The following is a 19006-nucleotide window of genomic DNA, read 5'->3' on the forward strand; positions in this document are numbered from 1 at the left end:
CACTATCACTATTGACAAATTCCACTTCTGATACTCCTACTACAAAAAGATAGAAAACTCACAATTTGAAAATGTTCTTCAATCTTCTAAAAGTACCAAAGTATTAGCAGTACCATTGTGGGCAATATATGATTGCAAGATACTTTCAACACCTAGCTCATTCATCCAAACACTCAAAGATGCTATGCTTGCTATTTTATGATCAGAGACATTCTAAAAACTAATGATAATCTTCCTCAAATGCTAGCTTTCATAAATAAAGTTCGTTATAATAACCAACAAGAAACAAGAAGCAACTCAATGAAGCTTAAAATTATTTGAAATTCTGTAGGAAACAAAACAGAGTTTAGTTCTGTAAACCATTGTTGAACAAACCAATGACAATGTCCATTTCAGCCTTCTTCATGCACAGTCCGAGCTCAATGCCACCTGATTCGTCACGTCTCTCAGCCATTGAGATTGTGTTTCTTTCGATCGAGACAACATCAACTTTAACGGGTCTTCCCCACCCGAAATCCGACTCGTATACACCCAACCGGGTCGACCCGGCTAACGACCCTAACTGTGACGTCACACCCACGCAATCAAAACCAATCTTGAATTCTTCCGCTATAGTCTCTATCTTCCTCGAACTCAACCCTTTCACCAAACCGCTGAGTATCTCCACCGCCGCCACAAAACCTCCCTCTCGCGCGAAATCCCCCGCCGTCTTGCTGTTGAAGCACCCCGCCGGAAACATGCAGTTCCCGAAGTAAGTCGCCGGAAGCGGCGGATCGAGCCGCTCTCTGAAATCCGCGACGAAGAGGAAACTCACGGGCCTCTCCATGTCTCCTCCGCGCGCCTTCACGAGGCACGTCCACACGTAAGCGTAGGCGACGACGAGAGTCGACAGGTGCAGAAGCTCACTCGGAGATGACGACTCGTTCTTGACTCGCTCCCGGAGCTTCTCGACGTCGCCGCGCGACAGCACGAGCGTGGCGAAGACGCCGTCGTCTCCGCGCTCCCAAGCCGGAATCGAGCTCAGGTTTCTCCTCCTCCCGACGATTCTGCCGTCGTCGTTGAGAGATCTCACGATCTTGATCATCTGTTCATCGAGTCCTGTTGTATCTTTGATCAGCGACCGGTCGAGAGAAGGAGTTAGAGTATCGGGGAGAGGGGCGACGACTGTGTTGTCTTGTTTGCACGTGTGGGCCCAAGCTTTGACGAACATGGTTGACGTTTTTCCGTCTAAAACGGCGTGGTGTGCGGCGACGCCGATGGAGAATCCTTGGCCAGGGAACAACGTGATTTGAAGAGATAAGACGGTTGCTGAGTCATCGGAGACAGGTAGGTCGGGTATGAGAGTGTGTAACTCCCAAGCTGGACGTTGTCCGTAGCTGGAGAGAAGAGAGAAGTCAGCGTCAGTTTCGGCGATGGTTAGTGAAACGGAGTCGTTTTGGGAGACGACGATGCTCGGTTTGGGCTCGTTTGGGTGGGAGATGAGGCGGCCGGCGAGAGGGAGGTAGCTGCGGAGGACGAGGGAAAGGGAGAGCTTGAGCTTTGGGAGGATGGAGGAGCGGAAATGCTCGCGAGTCGACTCGGTGAGTCTGTAGAAGAAGAGTCGCTTGGCGGGGTTGATCACTAGCCATGGTAGGTCGAAGAAAGTCAACGGGATTGTGAGTGAGTTGGCTGAGTTTAGGACCGAGTCCGAGTCAGGAGCGGGGGTGACTCGGGAAACCTCAACGACGTGTATTGTCATTTGGTGGTGACGAAACAAAACATCCAATACTCGACACGATCCTTTATAAATGTTGGATATGATTCGACATGAAGAAATCTGAAACTTGGTTTGAAGAATATAAGTTGAGAATCTTGAGATAAGGTTCAAGTGGAGTGGATGAAGAAGAAGCTTGTCTAAGCCATAGGGTGGGTTATTATGAGCACGTGAGGATCATGTGCTAAGACTAAAGATATTTGGATGTGTTCTTCAGTTTTGTAAGAGCAAGCATATTAGCGGCAGCTTTGTCACCAGTGATAATAAGATTCTTACAATAGTCTTATGTTCATCCCAAAACACTGGGAGAGTATAAATATGCAATACTTGCCTTTTTATGATCAAATATATACCTAGAACCAATGATAATCTTCCGCAAATGCTAGTCTTCATAAACAAAGTGAGCTGTAAACTAACGACCATTAAACTAGTACTTGTTGTAGGAACAGTCCGTATATTTGTTTAAAAATAATTATTTGTTTACTAAACACTAACATTCATTAGAAGCCTCCTTAAAAAACATCTGGAGTCACCGAGATGGCTATTTTTATAATCTCGCAAAGCTACTTCGTCCTCTTGTGCATGAACTTTCTTGTTGGTGACTTCTATTCTTCTTTTAACTCCTTATTCCTCTCTTGATCATGACATATATAATCCAGAAAGTTTTGCCTATGCGGATAGGTTTAGTAATAAGGTCCAATAATTGAAAATGATGTTGCCGCTAGAAGCCAAAGAAAATAAGTAATTTGAGGAGAATAATCTTGAACGTATTTTCACTATCACTATTATTATACAATGCCACTTTTTGATACTCCTAGTATAAGTAGATTGAAAACTCACCATTTCAAGATTGTGAGCAATGACTGCAAGATACTTTCAACACCTCATTCATCCAAATACTCAAAGAAAAAAAGAGGCAATGCTTGCTTATATTAGGGTTAGTGACATGCTTAGAACTAATGATTAGCATCTTCAAATGCTAGCTTTAATTTCTTAAATAAAGCATGTAGTAGTAATAATAACCATGTAAGCAACACTTGTGCTTCGAGTAATAATCAAAAGCATCACAAGAAACAATAACAACTCATTGAGCTTAGCTTTTATTGAAAAAATGTAGGAAACTAACGTTTAGTTTTGTAAGCCATTGTTGAACAAAGTAAGGACGATGCCCAAGTCAGCCTTCTTCATGCACAGTCCCAGTTCGATGCCACCTGATTCGTCACGTCTCTCAGCCATTGAGATTGTGTTTCCTTCAATGGAGACAACATCAACCTTAACAGGTCTTCCCCACCCGAAATCCGAGTCGTATACTCCCAACCGGGTCGACCCGGCTAGCGTCCCGAACTGTGACGTCACACCCACGCAATCAAAACTAATCTTGAATTCTTCCGCGATCGTCTCTAATTTTCGTGAACTCAAACCTCTCACCAAACCGCTGAGTATCTCCACCGCCGCTACAAAACCTCCCTCTCCAGCAAACTCGGCCGCCGTATTATCATAGCTGCCCGCCGGAAACATGCAGTTCCCGAAGTAAGTCGCCGGTAGCGGCGGGTCGAGCCGCTCTCTGAAATCTCCAACGAAGAGGAAACTCACGGATCTCTCCATGTCCCCTCCACGCGCCTTCACGAGGCATGTCCACAAGTAAGCGTAGGAGATGACGAAAGTCGACAGGTGGAGCTGACTCGGATCTGGCGACTCGTTCTTGACTCGCTCCCGGAGTCTCTCTACGTCACCGCGTGACAGCACGAGCGTGGCGAATACGACGTCGTCTCCGCGTTCCGAGGCCGGAGTAGAGTTTAGGCTTCTGCTCCCGATGAGTTTGCCTTGTTTGAGAGATCTCACGATGTTGATCATCTGTTCATCGAGTCCGGTTGTATCTTTGATCAACGACCGATCAAGAGACGGAGTTAGATTCTCCGGTAGAGAGAAGATGACATTGTTTTCTTGGAGGTGTTGTTTGCACGTGTGAGCCCAAGCTTTGACGAACATGGTTGACATTTTTCCATCTAAAACGCCGTGGTGTGCGGAAACGCCGATGGAGAATCCTTGGTCCGGGAACAACGTGATTTGAAGAGATAAGATCTTCGCTGAGTCATCTGAAACCGGTAACTCGGGTATCAGAGCGTGCAGCTCGAAAGCTGGACGCTGTCCATAGCTGGAAAGAAGAGAGAAGTCAGCGTCAGTTTCAGCGACGGTAACCGAAACGGCGTTGTTTTGAGAGACGATGATGTTTGGTTTGGGCTCGTTTGGGTCCGAGGTGATGCGGCCAGTGAGAGGGAGGTAGCTGCCGAGGACGAGGGAAAGGGAGAGCTTGAGCTTAGGGAGGATGAATGAGTGGAAATGCTCACGACTCGACTCGGTGATCTTGTAGAAGAACACTCGCTTGACTGGGTTGAACACTAGCCAAGGTATGTCGAAGAAAGTCAACGGGATTGCTAGCGAGTTGGCCGAGTTTTGGACCGAGTCTGAGTGAGGAGCGGGGGTGACTCGGGAAACTTCAACGACGTGCATTGTCATTGGTGGTAACGAAAGAAAAGATTCAAGGGGGAACACAATAGTTTGGGGAAAAGCATACAAATGCGCGACACAATCTTTATAATATTATTTTGTGCACGTAGTTGGTGGTAAAATCATGTTTTTTTATACACCGACTCTTAATATGATGTTTAACCTAACCAATTTAAAACTAATGTTTACGTATTCGTTTTGATGTTGAAAACCGACAAAGTAAAGATCATTTACTTATTTTAAGACAACTTTCTACTATTAGAAAATCTGAAAAATGATGCTGCTCCAGCAGAAATAGCTCACTGGGTGAGAGTGTTGTCATTGGTGATTATTGCACTTCATCTTATTGATGCAGACGCTTGCTTGCTGCTTGCGTTTGCGAAAGATACCATTGGTTTTAAGCATAGAAAAGATATTGAATATACTATTACTAAATCAATCTCTTAGAAGATTATAAAGATATAAGTTTGAATGTGTTCTTGTGTTAAAAAAATAAGAAGTTTGAACGTGTTCTTCAATTTTGTAAGAGAAAATATTAGCAGTAGCATTGTCAACAATGATAATAAGTGCTTTACCTTACCACCCAAGAACTCAAAGAGTAAATATGAAATACTTGCCTTTTATGATCAAAAATATGCTTAGAAGTTAGAACCAGTGATAATCTCCTAAAATGCTAGTTTGCATAAACAAAGTAAAGCTATAGTTACCATTAAACTAGTACTTCTTGTAGGAACAGTCCGTATATTTGTTAATATATTCACTCTTTGGTTACTAACTCCAAGTAAATTTTCATAGTTGCTTATGGACTCACTTTTTTTTTTTTTGCAAGAGAAACTCACTCCCATATATCAAAACAACGTTTCTAGTTGTTGTCCGCCAATGAGTGGTGTACAACAAAGGAACCTTGTTGTATACATGTCCGAAAGTCGAGAACGTTTAGGAAAATCATACGATTAACCTTTAATCATGATATTAAAGCCTCTTTCTCATATGGTTTAAGATTATTTAATTATCATACCCGTGTTTTTTCTACCTACCTAGATCCCAGCAATTTTTTTTACCATATACTCCATATGTTTCATGATACTCTGTTTTATAATAATATTTTATAATAATAAGTGTCATTATAGTTTTTTTTGTTAAAATGACATTTATTCAGAAAGGGATGAAGTAACAAAATTCCAACAAGAAGCATTAAAAACACCCGATAATCATCACACACCGTATTGCTTTGAAAAAAAATCATGAATCAAAACATATATGGAATACATCAAATCCAATTTAATCCGTAAAGAAGCCGCAATTGAAAACCATCACAAAATCTAAGTACTCGTCATGTTCTCAAAAAAAAAAAGTTAAATGAAAATATAATAATATGGATTAGTCGTCGTCAGGCTCACTTCCCATAATATTGCACATCAACGTCACTTGCCATGAACGTACGTACGTACCTGCTCCTCTTTACTGTCAAGCTCTAGACATTATCGGACACATCAACCTTGTAAAACTGCAGAACTGCGAGCTTCATTTTTCTTATGCCTATGCATGCGTCTTCTTCAGCTTGGTGTATATATGTCTTGTACCTCTTCTTTGCGCCTTGTCCAAGCCTGAGATCCAGATGAAGCTTGATCCTTTATCGTTTTCTTCCACATCCAGGGCTTCATGAAAACCATCTTCGAAATTCGAACTCTCTCACATTTTCCGTAAGAATCGCAAAAACAAAAACAAAAAACACGTTTTCCGCCAAAATCGTAAATTTATTTTCTCGTCGAAACCGTAAAATCACGTTTTCACCAAAACGCTAAAATCACGTTGTCCCGTCAAAATCGCCAAATAATATTTTCCACCTAACACGTAAAATCATGTTTTCCGGCTAAACCGTAAAATCATGTTTTCTCGTCAAAATCGTAAAATTACCACAAAATCACATTTTCCCGCCAAGATCGCAAAATCACGGTTTCCGCTAAAACCACAAAATTATTTTTTCCGCAAAAAATTCTAAATCACGTTTCTCCGCTAAAACCGTAAAATCATGTTTTTTTTGCCAAAACCGTCAAAATCAGGTTTCCCACTAATACTGTCGAATCAAGTTTTTCCACCAAAACGGCAAAATCATGTTTTTCGGTAAAATCGTAAAATCACTTTTCCGGTAAAACCGTAAAATCACTTTTTCATGTCAAAAATATAAAATCATATCCTTTTGCTAAAACTATGAAGTTACGTTTTTTTGGTAAAATTACAAAAGAAAATAAAAATTCTAACAAAAGTATAAAACTTTTATTTTATGGGTTCCATGGATAATGCATTTGATTATGGTCTTATCGGGGTTGGTCTTATTTGGACATGGTGTATTGGGATTTTAGAGCACCATTATCCCAGTCTTTAGTAGGGTCTCTTAGCATAATTAACATTAAAAGAAAAATGAAAAATCCCAATTAAAAGAAGATACGGGTTTTATATCTCCTAAATAGGAGACGTTTCTTCTTCTCTCTGCAACTCTATTCTCTTCCTCAAGTTTTGTTCTTTTTTTTCTCATCCCAAAATTATTTAGATCGATTGTGTTTTCGTAGCTCTTGTGTATATGTTTTCTTTTGGGTTTTGATTTTGTCATTTTTGGATTTTGTTTTGTTTTTTTGTCCAAGCTGGATCGTAATCGGTTGGTGAGTTTCATCCATTCAAGCTTTATATTTTAATAACTTTAAGGGACTGATCTTCATTTAGAATTGAGAAGTGTCTCTCTGTTGCGGTGGAATAGATTGTTGTAAAGTTGGCTCCTTTAGATGAGTTTTAATGTCCTGGTGATAGCATCTCAATAGATCTCTATCAACTTTATTTGTTTGGATAGAAAGCTCTCTCGTTTACGTTTATTGATGATAATATGATCTTCTGATTCTGTCTTGTGGGTTGATGATTTAGTAGATATTTGAAAGGTTTTATCTGTTTTGAATTTTAGATAAAATCAAAACCCATCAAGTGTTGGGTTTTCAAAAAAACAGGAGAAGAAGAAGATGAACGTCGCATCTTGACATTCTTCCAATCGTTGGAGCCAGAGCTTTTGAGACTTGGATGCTAAAATGGCAGCTCTTTCAGCGGTTCTGTCTCTTGGTTTCTGATCACTTCGCCCTTCGCGCCTTTCCTTCTCCTCTTTCAGTTCGCTCCGGCAACAGACATCACTCCTCCGACGCCAACGTCTTGTCCTTTCGAGGTCTCCCCTTAACAGGGCTCTTCAAGCTTCCCTTCAATACAGTACGTTGACTCGATTCCTTTGATTGGTTTGCGTTAAATTAGCATTCTTGTTGTCTTTTTGCATCATTCAATATCTGAAAGATTCTTATGTAAAGCATTCATTTTTTTTTTTAAATCTATAGATCGTGTTACAACACAAAAAGTGGTGGCACTTATGTAACATTGTTTGATTGTGTATATTAGATTGTGGCAAGTACGTGTATTGACATCACTGTTGTGTTTTTGTGAGTGTTGATTCTGGTCTTCGATCGTAACTAGTAACTAGCATTATAATGGTTCAAGACTAGATTAAGAGAAAGGGAACTCATGCTAATCTTGATTTCTTGCAAAAAGTTTCAGCCTTTATGGTTTTGTAACTGATTTGTTTCCTTTTGTGTGTGTGTTACAGAGTGTCCATTGGACTTGACTTCATCAAGCTTCACTCTCGTTGCTTCTGTCTGCTCCAACAACACCGACAGAACCATGGAGCTCTACGGAATCCCATCATTGTGTTGCTGATAGTTCTTCAGCTCTTGGACTCGCACACATAGAGCAACTTTCTTGGAGGTAAAGGCAATGAGAAGATCAAGCATGTCCTCTATATGTTCTTTTATTGTTCCACATGAGTAAAGTAATATCAAGAATTGATGAAATGTTTTAGGTTTATTTTACTAATCTTTGGTTTCATGTTTTTATTTAATCAATAAATTTGAAGTTTTTAAGAACCTGAAAATAAGAAACTTGCAATGTACCACACAAATATACCCATCTCTTAACTAAGTCTCTTAAACTTACTTTTCCAACTATAAATTATTAAAAAAAGATTAAGAACCCCTAAATGAGTATGTGGGATAATGATGCTCTTATAACGCCTTAAGTTTGAATTAATGAAATTTGTGACCAAAAAAAAAAAACCATACATGTCCAAATAATGAGATTGTACTGGACAAAGCCATGTGGATGTCCAAATAATGAGATTGTACTGGACGAACCCATGTGGATATGCACAGTTCAATTGACATCTCTATGACTACGTTGGTCTTTAGCTTTCTCCAACCCTTCCTTTTGATCGTTCGATTTGGTTTCTGCGAGAATCAATGGTTCCAGATCTCCCCAAAGTATCACTACTGACAATGACACAGAGTACCACTACTGACAATGACACTTGTAATACTCCCACTATTAAGAAGATTTGAAAGTGTTCCTCAATCTCTTAAAAGCATAAGTCTTAGCAGTAACATTGTCGGGAGATCATGGTTGTAAAATATTTTCAATACCTCATTCATCCAGATACTCAAAGAATAAATATGTAAATGCTTGCTATTTTATGGTCAGAGACATGCTTAAAACTGTTGATTATCTTTCTCAAATGCTAGCTTTCATAAATAAAGCACGTTGCAATAACACTTGTGGTTTGAGTAATCAAAAGCATAACAAGAAACAAGAACAACTCAATGAGCTAAGCTTAACCTTTATCGAAAAAACAATGTAGGAAACTGACGTTGAGTAATCAAAAGCATTACAAGAAACAAGAACAATAAGCTTAAGCTTAACGTTTAGTTTTGTAAACCATTTTTAAACAAAGCAAGGACGATGTCAAGTTCAGCCTTATTCATGCACATTCCGATCTCGATGCCACCTGATTCGTCGCGTCTCTCTGCCATGGAGATTTTGTTTCCATCAATGGAGACAGCATCAACCTTAACGGGTCTTCCCCACCCGAAATCCGACTCGTACACACACAACCGGGTCGACCCGGCAACCGCCCCGAACTGTGAGGACACTTCCGCGTAATCAAATACCATCTTGTATTCTTCCGCAATCGTCTCTATCTTTCTTGAACTAAACCCTTTCACCAAACCGCTGAGTATCTCCACCGCTGTTACAAATCCTCCTTCTCCCGCAAAATCCCCCGCCGTCTTGCTGTCGTAGCTACCCGCCGGAAACATGCAGTTTCCGAAGTAAGTCGGCGGAAGCGGCGGGTCAAGTCGCTCTCTGACATCCGCAACGAAGAGGAAACTCACGGGTCTCTCCATGTTTCCTTCACGCGCCTTCACGAGGCATGTCCACACGTAAGCGTAGGCGATGACGAAAGTCGACAGGTGGAGCTGACTTGGTGGTGATGACGTGGTCTTGACTCGCTCTCGGAGTCTTTCGACGTCACCGCGTGACAGGACTAGCGTGGAGAAAAAGAAGTCGTCTCCAAGTTCCCATGCAGGAATAGGACTCAGGCTTCTGCTCCCGATGAGTTTGCCTTGTTTGAGAGATCTCACGATCTTGAGCATCTGTTCATCGAGTCCTGTTGTATCTTTGATCAACGACCGATCAAGAGACGGAGTTAGAGTCTCCGGTAGAGAGAAGATGACATTGTTTTCTTCGAGGTGTTGTTTGCACACGTGAGCCCAAGCTTTGATGAACATGGTTGACGTTTTCCCGTCTGAAACGCCGTGGTGTGCCGCGACGCCAATGGAGAATCCTTGGTCTGGGAACAACGTGATTTGAAGAGACAAGACCGTCGCTGAATCATCGGAAACCAGTACTTCGGGTATCAGAGTGTGTAACTCGGAAGCTGGACGTTGTCCATAACCGGAAAGAAGAGAGAAATCAGCGTCAGTTTCAGCTATGGTAACCAAAATGGCGTCGTTTTGAGAGACGACAATGCTAGGTTTGGGCTCGTTTAGCTCCCAAGTGATGCGGCCGCAGAGAGGGAGGTAGTCGCGGAGGACGAGGGAAAGGGAGAGCTTGAGCTTAGGGAGGATGAATGAGTGGAAATGCTCACGAGTCGACTCGATAAGTCTGTAGAAGAATACTCGCTTGGCTGGCTGGAACACTAGCCATGGTAGATCAAAGAAATTCAATGGGATTGCTAACGAGTTGGCGGAGTTTAGGACGGAGTCTGAGTTGGGAGCGGGGGTGACTTGTGAAACCTCAACGATGTGTATTGTCATTGGTAATAACGGAACAGAAGATTCAAGGGGAACACAATACTTTGGGTAAAGCCGAGAAGGTTGTGTTGGATTTCATTTACCATACAATAGACGGCATGATCCTTTTATAATACTATTTTGTGCGCCTAGTTGGTAAAAGATAACTTGTCAGGAAAATCACGTTTTTAATTATACTTATAATTTTTCTTCAATTTAGGACATGTAACAACTATAACCACACTAGTTTATAGTTGTTTACGTATCGGTTTGATGTTGAAACCAACAAACATTTGAGTGAAGATAAACTTCCTAAGATTAGAAATTTTTGAAAATGATGCTGTTCTTGGAAGCAAAAATAGCTCCCGAGATGAGAGAGCTCCCACGAAGAACGTTAGTTATATAATTATTGCAGTTCATCTTACTAATGCAAACGCTTGCTACTTCCATTTGAGAAAAGTTAACCATTGATTTTAGGCATAGACTAGTAATCACTAATCAAATAAATACCAATTGTTGCATCACTGGGTTATTATCTTAAATAATTATATGAATAAGGTTCAGTAGTGTAGAAAAGATCTTTATCATTACTATTGACTTTACTCCTAGTCATATAATCTCGTATGAGATAAAAGATTTGAGTGTGTTCTTTAATTGTTCAAGAAAGATAAATTCAGCGGCTGCATTGTCAACAATGATGCAATAAGCCAATATTTGACTTTTATGAAAATATATATGTCTAGAACCAACGATAATCCTCAAATTTAGCAAGTATCAAAGCCTTGTTTGTTGATTTAAATAGGGTGATGGAAGGATTTATTATCCGTCTTGAAGAGAGATTTGATTTGAAATTGACCGATAAAAACCATCATTTTGAAGAGGTATGTTGAAATTCACATAAGAAGTTTAAAAAAAGTAACATTAATATGTAAAACATTAGAGCATAAATTTCTGTAGATTTTTATGTGTTTCGCCTTTGGAATCCACAAAAAGTTTAAAAAGCGGTCACAAAAGATGTGGGATAAGGATCGATTATGATAAGTTTGTTGGAATGTTCTCGAGAGTCACCGACATGTGACGGTTCACGATTGATGAGTTTAAAAAAAACAATTATTTAGTCAAAGAAAAATAAAAAAAAATAATATTTTTTAAAAAACCTTTAAGGATAATCATGGTCTTAGGACCAATTACTTTTCTGTTGAAATTCCATGGGAAACCCGGATCTAAGAAGATCCAGGCAACTACCATAATATAATAATCCCAACACAAGTAGAAAAAAAACACACCCAATAATCATACCGAATTGTTTTGAAAAGAATCATAAATCAAACGCATATATCGAATACGACTACCAAAACCAACTCAATCCCTTAAAAAGCCGCAATTGAATTTAAACCATCACAAAATCTTAAGTCTATATCTCATCACGTTCTCAAAACAAATAATTAAACGAATATATTATCTATGATTATGAGTCAACATTTCTTTGTCGTCATGCTTCTTGAAGACATATATACGTCATTCCTCACTTTCAATAATAGTGCATATCAACGTGACTTCCCTGAACGTAATACGTAAGTACCTGGTCCACATTTAACGGACGGACATTCTTTTCTGAAGCTCTAGACATTATCGGACCCATCAACCGTCGCAAAATTGCAGAACCGCGAGCTTCACTTTTCTTATGCTTATGCTTGCGTCTTATTCACCTTGGTGTTCGTCTTGCACCGCACCCCTTATATGCGCTTGTCTAAGCATCTGATCCAGATGAAGCTTCGATCTTTTATTATTTTCTTCCACATCGAGGGCTTCACGAAAACCATCTTCAAACTCTCTCTCTCCAGGAGCAAAAATTAAACCTAAATCATAACGGCTCTAACAAGTAACAAGTAAAATCAGGGCATTATAAAGAACAAGTAAATTAGGGTTTTATGATTACCAAAAAAATAGGGTTTTAAATTTTATAATAATATTGTAAAATGTAATGGGCCTGTGGCCCATTTATGGATGGTAAATGCATGCAACGGGGTAATGTCTACGTCAGTCTTCAGCTTTTTCGAACCTTTTCTTATGACCGTTCGATTTGGTTTCTTTGAGAATCAATGGTTCCAAGTATAAAATGCATAAATTTGTTATAAACGTGTGGAGTGGAGAGTGATAATTAATTACAAGAACACAAAACCAAATCTCCCTCTACTCACGGAATCTGATACCTGAGTGGAGCAAAGCCTTACTTCAAGTATTATCAACCTCCTTTACGATTCTGTGATACTTGTTTAATCTGTTTCTTTTGTCTCGCTCTGGTTAAGTAAAGAATCTGTTTCTTGCTTGGAAAGCAATATGGATGTTTAAAGTTTTCTTGTTCTTGTTTAATGCATGCTAAACCAAAAAAAATAACCGAATGAGGATGATGATGACGAATGTGTTTAGTCGAATTGATCTTTCGAGTTTCGTTACAGGTACAACAGAACATACGTGGCAACCAACAATGTCTGCAGAGACAAACATCCCAAGTTACTGGCTTAACTGGAGATTCTTTGTCTGCGCAATCTTCATCTTAACGTCCCTGTTTCTATCTTCTTTCCTCATTTGGAAATACGAAGGACCTGTAAAACGCAAGGCTGATGATCAAAGAGAACCGGTAGGAGTTGTATACGATGATGAAACTTGGAATACTTGCGTGGCAAGGATTCATCCGAATTGGCTTTTAGGTTTTCGAGTTTTCGGTTTTGTTGTTCTTTTGGGACTCATCTCTGGTAATGCCATAGCTGATGGAGCCAGCATCTTCATCTTTTACACTCAGTGAGTTCCCATTTTTTAGTGGTTACATCAACATATTCCACTGTGAAGATAAGTTACATCACTTGTTCTGATGAGTCTTGATTGTTCTCATCAGATTGACTTTCATATTGGTCACAATCTACTTTGGGGTATGGCTTTTCTTCACCTTGTCATGGTACTGCATATGCTTTATCAACTCATAAGTATCAGCTATATGTTCTAGATCAAATTTGATTCTTAGATGTGTTTCTATGTGGAATCAAAGTGTTTTAATGAGCCAAATTACAGTGAATTTTTAAAAATCATTGAATTGGAGTTGGTATAATTATGCAGCTTGGAGCCTTGTTGTCCATATACAGATATAAATCTGGTGAGAATTGTCTGAACGGAGTCAGTACAGCTGATGAAGAGCTAGGGTCGTATAGACCTCCCATGAATGGCGAAAATTCGAATGTGTTTAAATTCTCAAACGGACACGAGAGACACAACACGTCTACACGTCAAGTTGCATCTACATTGGGTTACATCCATCAGGCTCTTTATCAAGTAAGTGTTGAGTTCTCTGCTCTTGTCTATCTCTGATTCTGAGCATGTTTTTTGAATTGTAGACTTGTGGAGGAGCAGTATTGCTCACAGATGGTGTGTTTTGGTTCATTATCTACCCTTTTCTCACATCCAAAGATTTCAGTCTCAGTTTTGTAAGTTCTTCACCAAGAATCTGTCACACATTTTGTTAACTGTATGCTCTGACCAAACATTTGAACTGTAGTTCATTGTGGTTATGCACTCGGTCAACGCTGTCTTCCTCCTCGGTGAAACTTTCTTGAACTCTCTGGTTAGTTTGTATTCTTAGACAACAAAAAACATGATGATTATTGTAGTGACGATTACTTTAATGATGGCTTCTTTGTATACAGCGATTCCCATTGTTCAGGATTTCATACTTTGTGGTATGGACAGGCGTATTCGTGCTATTCCAATGGATCGTTCATGCTTGTGTCTCCTTCTGGTACCTGTCATGGTTCAATCTATCCTTCTTTAATGTTTCTATGAACAGATTAGTATTACAATATGTTTGGTGCAGGTGGCCATACCCATTCTTGGATGTATCATCAGCCTATGCTCCTTTATGGTACGCTACCCAAACTCGTGTCACTGTCCCTTGCATCAGTTATGAACACCAAAAAGTAGAGATAAGACTTAACTTCCGGTTATCCAACATTTTGCATTCGGTTTTGGAAATGTAGACAATGAAAATGATTCTTGATCTTGAATGGCCTTAACACTACACAGTAATTTTCAAATGGACGTTGCAGGTATGCTGCTGTTGGGTTGATGCACTTACCATGCTTTGGATTATTTGCTTTGATCGTGAAGTTGAAGTACTTGTGGCTCTCAAAATGTTTCTCAGATGAACCATATAGTAATAGATAGCATAATGCATATATATACTTGAATGCCTATAGAACATAGTACAAAGAAAAATGTTTAAGACTCTCATGTACAGGTTCAGGTCCACTCTCCTATTCTCCTGCCTTCTTTATCAATTTTTTTTTTTTTTTTGTAAATAATAACATTCAAAGTTAGTTTTGAAGGAACAGATATAATCACTTATATAGTCTTTGTGTGCAGGGTAGTGAAGGCCAAAACCTATTATAACCAGAATAACTACTTTACCATTGTTCTTTCTATCATCTGCATGATAGTATATAAACTGCTCAAAGGCAATTGATCCTGAACGGCAAAACCATTGTGACAATATTCTTATCTACAAATCCTCCAAAGTCAATATATGCCTTACTAATTTGCATAGATACAAGATTTGAGCTTAAACATTCTCTTCCAGTATATTACTTTTTCGTACATATATGAACTTGCTACCTCCATGGGCCATGTCAAATCTTCATTACAGTATACAAACTACTCAACTTCACATCTATCTATTATACTAGCTTAATTCTTCTTACTGATTTATACACAAAACTTTGGTTTGCGCACACAACGATGCTTATGCTGTGCTGCCTCTTCAAAGGCTCATCTACCGTAGAATGAGCTTTGGGAGACAGTGGCAAGAGAAGCACAAGCAGCTGAATCTCCATCAGAACCATCTCGAAACTCCATGACTCTTTCATCCATAAACGGAGGATTACTTGGCAACGGCAAGACTTCTTCCTTGTTCTTTAGCATATGCAAGACCTTTGACATGGATGGTCTTAGCGATGCCATTTCTTGAGTGCACAATAGCCCTATCTGAACAACTCTCACTATCTCCTTTTTGATGATGATACTATCGTTACGATTCTTCCAATCTAGGTTTGGATCATATATTTCCTCCAACTCTCCTGACTGAAAATGCTTCCATGCCTTTTTTTTAATAGCCCAAAACGTGACACACAAGTTAGGTCTAAGAAAGTGAAATCTGACACTACTATGAAATGGTTTAAACTTACTTCTGTAATCAAACTGTCTGAATAATCAGACATTTTGCTTTTTGTGTTCTGCTTCCCAGTTACAATCTCTAGTACAAGAACACCGAAGCTGTAGACGTCTACTTTCTCTGTTAGCTGACCATGTGCCAAGTACTCTGGAGCCATATAGCCACTGAAGATTCACAAGTATTGAATCAGAACAAACATTTCAAGTATCTCAAACAACAAAAGCATATCTGAATGTTACTTACAGAGTCCCTGCAATGGCTGTGCTGATATGACTCTTATCCTCCTGGAACGATCTTGCAAGACCAAAGTCAGCGATTTTAGCTTGAAGCTTACAATCTAGCAGAATGTTGCTTGCTTTAATATCTCTATGGATGATTTTCACACTAGACTGCTCGTGCAGATACACCAACCCTTCAGCTGTTCCAACAATGATCACGAATCTTCTTTGCCAGTCTAGTGTTTTACCTCTATTAACATCTGCAAGAAGTAACAAAGAAGACCGGTTAAGAGTGGTTCTGCTTTTTAGGATCCAAACTCATTGAAGGGTTACCAAAGATGAAGCGATCAAGGCTCTTGTTCTGAAGATACTCATAGACGAGGAGGCTCTCTGGTCCTGAGCAGCTGCAACCAAGAAGCCTGACTAGGTTCTTGTGTTCAACGGAGCTGATAATGTTGACTTCATTGTAGAAATCTGCTGCTCTGTGTCTGTTGTTGAAGAACAACCGTTTCACAGCGATGTCTCGTCCATCTGCAAGAACACCCTATAAAACAAAGCCAGAGAGATGCCACTAAACTCAATCATTTGCTTACATAAGAAGATAAAAAGAAAGACTCTTAGATCATGTCCTTACCTTATAGACAGTTCCAAATCCTCCTTGTCCAAGCTTGTTCGCGTTGTCGAAAGAACCTGTTGCTTTCTCTAGTGTTGAGTATTTGAAGTTCAAGCTACTGTCTGTCAGCGTTTTCGCCATTTTCTCTACATCATTTGATCCTGTAGAAGAAAACACCAAAAAAAAACTTAGTAACCTTATTTTAACCGATTAATCAGAGATAGAGGAACATAGACTGACCTCTTCTCTTCTTTTGTATGGTTCGGTGTTTGCAGATATAGACACCAATTGCTATTCCAACCATAAAGACAATCACAGAGCTAAGGACTGAAACAACAATCACCACTACAGAACCTGCATAAGTACCATTTCGTTAGAGTTATCATAAACACTCTTAAAAGCAGATTCTATAAAAAAAACATGTATCACCATTGCCAAAGAAACCATTAGGTGGTAACTAGACATTTTATAGAGGACTAGTGACTATGAAGATTACTCAAAACTTAGGTATGATGATCCTAAACATTAACAAATTCTTGATTTATTTTTTATATTTTTTCCATTTATATAAAATATTTTAGTTTTTGGCTTAATTATAAAATTATTATGATAAATTATCAAAATTACATTATAACAAACAAAAGAAATTAGATAAGTTTGTGGATTTCCACTAACATTATTGTTTAATTAACATGTTTAGACTAATTTATAATTAGATCGATTTAAACAATTTAAAAAAGTTGAAATCAATTTAAGTTTTATAAATTGGATTTTAGAAAATAGTTTTGGACAAGACTGACGCCTGAATCGAATTTTAGAACTATGGTATTACCTCTTGATCTTCCGTTTCTTGGAATCTTGTTCAAGAAATCTTGATCAGAGTACCTAAGGAAACACCCAGTGTGAAGCGCACGTCCTTCAGACCACGGCAAACACTTGTCAACCATAGAAGCAGAAGCATCCTCCAAACACTGTTTACAAGACTCAGGACTCAAGTTCCTCCAGCAGTTCACCAACGCAAACGCAGACTCTCCGTTTTCAGACGCGCCGCGAGCGTACCCTCCACTCCCAGGAGCCGCAGCAACCGCGTTTCTCACCACCTGTCTCACCGCGTCACCGAACGTGGCGTTGTTTCTCTTAGTGGTGTTCCCGCAGATGACGGTGTCTTCAGGTCCTTTGAACTCTTTGTAGAAACTGTAGTTCTCGGCTCTCATGAAACATCCGTCGAGGAAGATTCTACCTCCGTTCTGAGGGTAACACTTTGGTAGTATGGTTCTCGCTTCTGCATAGCAGAGGACGCAGTCGTTCAAAGGGAGGTCTCCGTAGCACTGTGCGAGAGCGTAATTACCGTCTGGTCCTGAACCGGTTTGAGCGGTTCCAAAACCGGTGGTTTGGACTACTTGGCTGATTTTCTCCATCGAGGCTACGAAGTTGGGGACGAAGACGGTTTCGTTGTGCTCGAGCTGCGGTGAGCAAGTGATTTTGACGGATCGTGCTCTAGGGTCTGAGGTGATTGGTCGGAGTAGTGAAAGAAGAAAGAGGAAGAGACATGGAAGGTGGCGATGATGAGTTGGTTCTTTCATCATTGTTTTGTTGTTGCTTGATTGAAAAGATATTTTTTTCTTGAATGATCAGAGGGTTTGAAATGGAGGAAGCAAAGATTAAAGAAGACGAATGAAAATGATGAAAGAGTTGAATTTTCAACAGCTTGACTTTGACGAAATGGTTGTCTTGTAATAATAGTCAACTTACTTTGCTGTTTCTATCTCTCTCTCTCTATACTGGTTAGTCAAAAAAGTAGTAGTTTTTTTATTTGTTTAATAAGATTTTGGATTTCTCTAGAGAGAGAGAGAGCGGTTGGTCTTCGGATTCACACTTGGAAACCAGCTCAATCTTGAGTTGACGTCGTTGTCTTTATTCAAATAGTTGTCGGTTTTCATTAAAAAAACGGTGGATAATTTAGTTGATCCGGTCTGGTGTGGAGCCGGTTCGGTTTAATTGGATAATTCCCTTTACCCAATTCATTCATTCTCTCTACTGGTTCACTATCCTACACTGGTCCTAAGCTAAAGGTGCTGAAGCTCCAGCTATACACACTAAAATTTATATAGAAATTTAAGAACGTTAATATCCTTTGCAATAATAGATTATGAATTAAAATATTTATTTTTGTATATTAGGAGTCTAAGTACACAGGACCGGCCTGCCTAGAAATTCCAATAATTCTGAATATTTTCTTAAGAGAATAAATATAACTTCACATGTCCTTTATTGTATGACGACATTCCAAAAAATAAGAATTAAGAAATGTCAAATGGATAAACTAACGGTAGATAATAGAGGACGTTACAATAAAGAAATGGTTTGGTATGTTACCATTAAAGTTCTAGAAATTAAAAAAAAAAAGCCATTAACAAGGTCAAGTTGCCATTGTCAAAAGTTTGTAGTCAATAAAAATACAAAAGGACATGGGGAGTAGTTGGATAATCAATGCTGAAAATTATATAGTGGGGTTACAAACTCAGAATAAATGACAGCTTATCTATA

The 19006-nt window shown here is 39.3% G+C and overlaps 5 protein-coding genes across 7 annotated transcripts; 1 reads left to right on the forward strand and 4 right to left on the reverse strand.

Annotated features, from left to right (window-relative positions):
- Nucleotides 1-221: 221 nt before the first annotated feature.
- Nucleotides 222-2334, reverse strand: LOC103831585 (phenolic glucoside malonyltransferase 2-like). Its single transcript, XM_009107468.3, has one exon. It carries the CDS (start codon nt 1736-1738, stop codon nt 347-349), a length of 1392 nt encoding a protein of 463 aa, XP_009105716.1. The 5' UTR covers nt 1739-2334; the 3' UTR covers nt 222-346.
- Nucleotides 2335-2710: 376 nt separating this feature from the next.
- On the reverse strand, nt 2711-5896 carry LOC103831584 (phenolic glucoside malonyltransferase 2-like). Its single transcript, XM_009107467.3, has one exon. It carries the CDS (start codon nt 4268-4270, stop codon nt 2882-2884), a length of 1389 nt encoding a protein of 462 aa, XP_009105715.2. The 5' UTR covers nt 4271-5896; the 3' UTR covers nt 2711-2881.
- A 2106-nt stretch (nt 5897-8002) lies between these two features.
- Nucleotides 8003-10732, reverse strand: LOC103831582 (phenolic glucoside malonyltransferase 2-like). Its single transcript, XM_009107466.3, has one exon. It carries the CDS (start codon nt 10432-10434, stop codon nt 9043-9045), a length of 1392 nt encoding a protein of 463 aa, XP_009105714.1. The 5' UTR covers nt 10435-10732; the 3' UTR covers nt 8003-9042.
- Nucleotides 10733-12606: 1874 nt separating this feature from the next.
- Nucleotides 12607-14698, forward strand: LOC103831587. Of its 3 annotated transcripts, none has more exons than XM_009107471.3 (8): nt 12607-13212; nt 13307-13340; nt 13525-13737; nt 13800-13889; nt 13961-14026; nt 14109-14200; nt 14276-14323; nt 14508-14698. In XM_009107471.3, the coding sequence occupies exons 1-8, from the start codon at nt 12812-12814 to the stop codon at nt 14623-14625; spliced, it is 1062 nt and encodes a 353-aa protein (XP_009105719.1). In that variant the 5' UTR covers nt 12607-12811; the 3' UTR covers nt 14626-14698. The 3 variants fall into 3 exon arrangements, with proteins under 3 accessions (XP_009105719.1, XP_009105720.1, XP_009105718.1); XM_009107472.3 differs by having other exon boundaries at nt 14126-14200; nt 14508-14606; XM_009107470.3 differs by having other exon boundaries at nt 14109-14323.
- Nucleotides 14699-14926: 228 nt separating this feature from the next.
- On the reverse strand, nt 14927-18979 carry LOC103831586 (cysteine-rich receptor-like protein kinase 2). Its single transcript, XM_009107469.3, has 7 exons — nt 17292-18979; nt 16700-16813; nt 16481-16620; nt 16180-16390; nt 15872-16106; nt 15642-15792; nt 14927-15555 (listed from the first exon to the last, which is right to left on the reverse strand). The coding sequence occupies exons 1-7, from the start codon at nt 18043-18045 to the stop codon at nt 15226-15228; spliced, it is 1935 nt and encodes a 644-aa protein (XP_009105717.1). The 5' UTR covers nt 18046-18979; the 3' UTR covers nt 14927-15225.
- Between the last annotated feature and the right edge of the window lie 27 nt (nt 18980-19006).

This window comes from Brassica rapa, chromosome A07 (assembly GCF_000309985.2).
Source record: "Brassica rapa cultivar Chiifu-401-42 chromosome A07, CAAS_Brap_v3.01, whole genome shotgun sequence".
Taxonomy (NCBI): Eukaryota; Viridiplantae; Streptophyta; class Magnoliopsida; order Brassicales; family Brassicaceae; genus Brassica; species Brassica rapa.